The sequence below is a fragment of the Geospiza fortis genome, unplaced genomic scaffold (genome assembly GCF_000277835.1).
Source record: "Geospiza fortis unplaced genomic scaffold, GeoFor_1.0 scaffold425, whole genome shotgun sequence".
NCBI classification, from domain to species: domain Eukaryota; kingdom Metazoa; phylum Chordata; class Aves; order Passeriformes; family Thraupidae; genus Geospiza; species Geospiza fortis.
Window position 1 is genome coordinate 2,094,141 of NW_005054387.1, and position 5,998 is coordinate 2,100,138.

General features: G+C 61.8%; 2 protein-coding genes across 2 annotated transcripts in view; both read right to left on the bottom strand.

Annotated features, from left to right (window-relative positions):
* SCARF1 (scavenger receptor class F member 1) overlaps nucleotides 1-1,327 on the bottom strand; it is a 6,642-nt gene extending 5,315 nt beyond the window's left edge. The window contains 3 exon segments of the mRNA XM_031060614.1: nucleotides 71-172; nucleotides 443-504; nucleotides 1,177-1,327. Coding sequence (XP_030916474.1) covers nucleotides 71-172; nucleotides 443-504; nucleotides 1,177-1,271 — 259 coding nt within the window. The 5' untranslated portion in view covers nucleotides 1,272-1,327.
* Nucleotides 1,328-2,085: 758 nt separating this feature from the next.
* RILP (Rab interacting lysosomal protein) lies at nucleotides 2,086-5,436 on the bottom strand. The gene is made up of 7 exons (XM_031060593.1): nucleotides 5,430-5,436; nucleotides 4,890-5,007; nucleotides 4,530-4,721; nucleotides 3,969-4,132; nucleotides 3,736-3,858; nucleotides 3,290-3,373; nucleotides 2,086-3,014 (listed from the first exon to the last, which is right to left on the bottom strand). Exons 2-7 carry the CDS (start codon nucleotides 4,980-4,982, stop codon nucleotides 2,858-2,860), a joined length of 813 nt encoding a protein of 270 aa, XP_030916453.1. The 5' UTR covers nucleotides 4,983-5,007; nucleotides 5,430-5,436; the 3' UTR covers nucleotides 2,086-2,857.
* Nucleotides 5,437-5,998: the final 562 nt, after the last annotated feature.

The window sequence follows — 5,998 nt, forward strand, 5'->3', positions numbered from 1 at the left end:
GGCAGCCCCCCGAGTATCCAGCTGGATTTAAAGGGGGATGGCAGGGGCTGAGCGAGGGGAGGGCACTCACGGGAACTGCAGTCTGCTCCGAAGAAGCCGGGTTGGCAGCGGCACAGCCCGGGTTTCACGCACACCTCGCCCTCTCTGCAGGCGTCCTCCCCCTCGCACACGGCTGTCGTGGCAGGAAAGGCACTCAGCGCTCTCTGACCAGGGCTCACACTTCACCTGCCACCCACCCAGCTCCTGCAGGGACAGCTTTCCCAGGGAAAGCACCATCCCGCTTCCCGCTCCATCCCTCTGCCTCAGCCCCTGGGGGTTCCCTCGGGGCGGGACGCCACTGGCACCGCTTAAGGAGAACTGCAGGGCTTCCCCAACACTCAGAGGATCCGCCCGGGTGAGCGTGGGGACCACGCTGTGGGATCCATCCCCATCCATCACTCACCGACCGTGCACGCCCTCCCCTCCTGCCTCCAGCCGGGACAGCACTCCGGGCCGGCCGGGAACCTGCGGGAGAGACCCGGGGGTGTCAGCCAGGCCCGGGGGGCCAGGGCGGCTCCACGGCCCCGGCCAAGGCCAAGCGATCCTTGCCCCAGTGCTGAGAAGGCGGCGTGGCCCTCAGGGCAACGCTCCGGAAGGAAACCAGAAAAATAGAAGGAAATTTAGGAGGCTGCAGCCCGAGTGGGCGGCTGGGATGGGATGGGCTGGGCTGCCCGAAGGCTGGGAATGTCCCCACGGAGCCGTGCCGGTGTCCCATGCCCTGGGAGAGGCTCAAAGCTTCACCAGCAGTGCAGAAATGAGGCACTGAAGGTCATGAAAGGCATCACCATTGATGGGAGACAACAGGAGTGGCAATAAATTCAGGGGACATCAATCCCAAAGCTCTTTGGGGTTTGCTACAGTGACATTTCCCCACAATGAGTTTTGCCACGGGTCCCATATGGCCCCATTGCCCTGCATTCCGAGGTTGAATGAGAAATAAGCCCTGGAGAAGGGATCTGATGCCCAAATCAATGCCCAGACATGCCCCAGCCACACTCCCCAGCACCACCCCAGCCTGCACCCACCCCGTGCCAGGCTGCACATCTCTGTCCATGGGAGGAGGGATGGACAGCAACCCTCTGGGGCTGCTGAGAGTCCCCAGGAGATGGCACAGGTGGGGACCCCCGTGGCACTCACCTGCAGACGTTCCTGCCCTCAGGGTCGAGCTCCTGGGCAGAGCTCTGCACCCACAGCCACAGCTGGAGGCAGAGGATGGGCCGGGCGCTCTCCATCCCAGCAGGGCACCAGGGCCCCCGTCCTGGTGGCTCCCCAGCCCCACGCTGGAGTCCCTCTGTCCCGTCTGTCCCGTCCCACCCGCGGGGCGGCCTCTTCCTCCCTCCAGCCTTGGGTTTCTTCCTGAGGAAACGCGGGAGGAGGCGCCCGATCCAGGCGGCAGGGGTGCGGCAGGGAGGGGGAGCAGGGAATGCTGCAGCCCGGGCTATTTCTGGCCCTGGCTGCCACCCTGCCACGGAAAGGGGCATCCAGGGGCTCCACACAGCCACACAGGGCTGGTACCTGCCCGAACATCTCACCTGTGTCACCCCACTCCAGCTGTGCCATCCTCTATCACCCCCAAAACTGCTTTAGCCAGTGTCCCCCCAACCCAAACAAACATCCAGTGCCACCCCCTGCCTCAAACCCCATGAGCCACCCCATGGCACTGCCAGCCCCTGGCAGGGGCTCAGAGGAGGGGTCCCAATGTCCCCCACGGCAACACAGCCTGACCTATGCTGGCCTTTGAAGGGCTGCTGGCCACTGTCCCACCTCTCCACGTCCCCAGGAGCTTTGTGTCAGCAGATGCACAGGAAACACCTTTTTCCTACCCAAGGCCAGCTCAGCCGGGGGGGCTCTGGGCTGGAAGCACCCCTTGGCCATTCAGGAATTAACTCCTCCATGCCCAGCACTGTGGGATCACCCCTCTGGAGCCCCCTCCCTATCACAGCTGACCCACCAGAAGGGAGCACAGCCATCAGGAGAAGGGTAAGGGAAAACTGGGAGCATCACCCAGCCCTCCCCAAGCAGAGAGCAGAGGCTGCAGGCAGAACCTCAGAGGAAAAACAAGACTGATTTATTTCCAAATTAAAGGTAGAAAGTACCTGATCTGAGGGGAGTGATGCCCCCATGAACACAAGGATTGTTCCAGTCTGCCAGGTCCCAGAGGTGCCAGGAAGAGGTGCCAGTACAAAACTGATTCACCTCAAGCCTGAGAAGTGCAGGAGTGGCCCTGGTGCTGCTGATCCTGGTGGCTCCCAGCCACAGGAGCACCTGGACACCCAGTGCAGTGGGCTCAGCCCCTCCCAGCCCTGTGGGGACCCCAGGACACCCCAGCTGGACCTTCACATTGCAGGGATTGGGGAGCTACAGACACAGAGGGGTGAGGTAAAACAAACCCACAGAGCAGGACGGGGCAATAGTGGGCTGTGAGCAGAGAGAGGGGTTTGCAGAGAGCCACCAGGGGCTGGGAAGATCCCTTTTGGGGTGTGGAGAAGGAAGAAGGTGCAGACTCCCACCATGCTGAGCTGCAAGCAGGGAGCAGTGGGGAGGGGGCACAGCTGTGAGGGCCCCTCTGTAGCTGTGGGCACAGTGAAAGGGTGGCTGGTGGGCAGAGATGCCCAGAGGTGCTGAGCTGCCCCAGGCCAGGCTGGCAGCCCACATCCAGGGTCCCAGTGGGTTTGCAGGAACCTGCCCATGCTGTGGCTTTGCCACCACCATGGCACAGGGAAGTGCCAGGGCTGCTGTGCTGCTCTTGAATCCACTGGAAGAAGAGGATCCAGGAAGTTCTGCTGCGAGGACAGATCCTGCTCCCGTTCCCGTGGGGTCAGAGTGCTGCTGTGGCTCTGTCAGGGCAGCTGGACCCTGCCTTGCTCTCTCCCTCTGGCTCCAGCTGTGTGTCCAGTGAGTCAATGATTTCCCAGGTTCCAGAGCAGCTGGATGTGGGGGGGTCTTTGCTGCTGCCCTGATACCACAGCCCAAAACTGCAGAGAGGGAAGACAAGGGCTATGGGGGAGAAGAACCTCCCCAGAGAGGATGCAGAATCCCAACCTCCCTCTGCGGTGGTGTGGCACCCAGGACAAGGCAGAACCCCCTAAAACAGCACCCCCTGCTTAGACAGCATCCCTGCCAGCCCTGCACCAGCCTGCTGACTCTGTTGCCATCACATCCAAGCTCCACAGCTGCCAGGTCCCAGCCAAGCCCCAAACCTCTCCACTGGCAGAGCCTCCCATCCCTACCAGCCCAGGAGCAAACTTACAAGCTCCTAATTTTGGATTCTGGAGGCTGAGCATCCACACAGTCTGTGCCATGACCTGGGAGCCAGGAGCCCTCCTCTTCATCACTGCACAAAGAAATGGGGGTAAACCTGCACTGAGCCACAGCAGCAAGTGCTGGAGCCACTCTGGAGTTTGTCCAGTGCTCCCAGTGCCACCACCTCGCCTCCCTTTTGTCACATGCACGCAGGGACAAGTGGCATTTGGCCAGGCCATGCCTGACTGGTGACAGGGACACACGAGCTGCAGCACAAAGCCCAGCCCCTGTGGCACATCAACTGCAGACATCAAACCTTTGATCTCCAGAGGGAGGAGGCAGCTCTGGGCTTGGGGAGGCTCCAATCCAGGGCATCCAGCACATGGAAATGCTGGAGCAGGGCAGCCAGCCCCCACCCTGCACGGGAGGATCCCAGCACCCAGCCAGACTCACCTGCTCGCCGACTCCTCCGTCGTTCCCAGCATTTTGGCTCTGATTTTTTTCCTCTGTTTTTTGATATTTGACTTCATTGCATCCAAGAAGAAGCTGGGAATTCTCTCCTCGTTCAGCAGCTCCCTGGTAAAAAGCAGCCAGCTGGTTAACCAAGAGCCTTGGGAAGATTCTGCCCTGCTTGTGGTGGGAGCAGCCTCTGATGGGCCAGGGGTGGCTGCAAGGGCAGGATTCACCTCTGGTAATAGGCCAGCTCCTCCTGCACCAAGAACAGGTTGGTCTTGAGCTCATTCCTCTCTTGCAGGATCTGCTGCAGCTCTTCCTTGGAGAAGCAGCAGTGAGCAGGGCTCCTGCCCCCATCCTGGTGCTGCGGCTCCTCTGAGGGTGACAGGGCTCCCTCCTGCAGGGGATGGAAAGAGAGTCAGCAGGCAGGCAGAGACCTCCAAACCCCCACCCAAAGGCTGGGTGCGCATGCAGGCAAAAATGGAAAAGTCTCAAGAATGTCCCCATCTCAGCCAGCTCATCCTCTGTGTCCCATCTACTTTTAAATCCTGTCACCTCATCTTGCTCCACCCATAACACTTCTACAGAGAAGGTGTTAGTGGCACTGCAGACACCACACCACAGTGTTCACTTTTCAGCTGTGGGGTTTCCTTGAATAGCCACGTCTGGGTGTGCCAAGAGCTTCACACAAGGCTGGGAACGTGGGGTCAGTGTTGGTGATGCCCAGCAGCAGCGAGGCCACAGCTCAGACTCACAACATCAGGCTCTGGTGTGGGGTCACAGCTCAGACTCACCATGCCAGGCTCTGGCTGCCGGCTCTCCAGGGCTGTCCTGCTCCTCCTGCTCATCTCCCTCTGGCTCTGCAGCATGGCAGCCTCCAGGTCTGACTTCTGTTCCAGAGCACTCTTGAGCTGGGCCTGCACCATGGCCACCTTGTGCCGCAGCTCCTCGTTCATGGCCATGAAGCACTGGAGCTGTTCCTGCAGCTGGAGGGCCCAGGGCAGCCAGAGGTGAGGCAGTGTCCCCACCCAGGGACACCAGTGCCACCTGCCCCAGCAGGCTCAGCAGCTGTGACAGCCCTGGGGGGGGGATGTGACATGAAAGCAGCTCCCCGGGCCCTGGCACACCACACCCCTGAGCTCCCCCGCCCTCACCGCCTCCGTGTCCCGGCTCTTGCAGACGATCTCGCGGGCCTGGGCACGGAGCTCATCCCTCTGCCTGTCCACCACCTCCTTCAGCCGCAGCATCACCTCCCGCTCCTTCCGTGCCGTGCTGTCTGAGACCACACACGGGACAGGAGTCAGAGTCCCCAGGGACTCCCCCAAGCCCACAATGCTACAAAGTTCCTCGGTGCTTCTGCAAACTCCGAGTTGTTGGTAATCTCACAGTGGAAAGAAGGGAACTGAGAGTTTTAGACCGTTCCTGGAACACCCTTGTGTTGCCACAGCAGCCCAAACCCTGTGCCTGCCTCCACCACCCTCCTGGGGGCTTTCGAGGTGCTCTGGAGGTTTGGGATCCCTGATTTGCAGAACAAGGTAATGCCTGTGCTCCCTGCCAGGACAGGTCTCCAAGGTGAGGGAAAGGAGAGCAGCATTCCAGGCTCCAGAAGAACAGGTTCAGCCCTGCACCCAGCCTGCCGCTCCACAGGGACACCCTGTGGCACGGGGGGACCCCAAACCCACGGGGACACCCACCTTCCTGGGACTGGCTCTCGGCAAGCTGTCCCAGGAGCTGGCGGTTCTGCTCCTCCAGGCAGGCCAGGCGGCCGTGCAGGGCTCGCTCCCGGCGCTCGGCCTCCCACAGCCTCTGCTCCGGCTCCTGGGGGACGGGGACACCGGGTCAGAGCCACCCCCGGCGGCAGTGACAGCCAGGACAGCCAGCGCTGACCAGTGAACGGTGACAGCCAGGTCAGAGCCGTCCCAGGGATGGGGGACAGTGGGGTCAGCGCCACCATCCCGGAAAGGGGGACAGCTGGGTTAGAGCCAGCCCGGGGGAACAATTGGGCCAGACAGGTCAGAGCTATCCCAAGGGATGGGGGACAGCCGGGTCAGATCCATACCAGAGGACAGGGACAGCGAGATCAGAGCCGTCCCAGGGAATGGGGACAGCAGGGACAGCCATCCCCTGGGAGAACACAACAGCCACAGCACAGCCGTCCCAGGGGATGCAGGGCAGCGGGGCCAGAGCCATCCCCGGGAAAAGGGATCAGCGGGGTCGGAGCCGTCCCGCACAACGTGCGACACCCGTGTCAGCCCCATTCCCC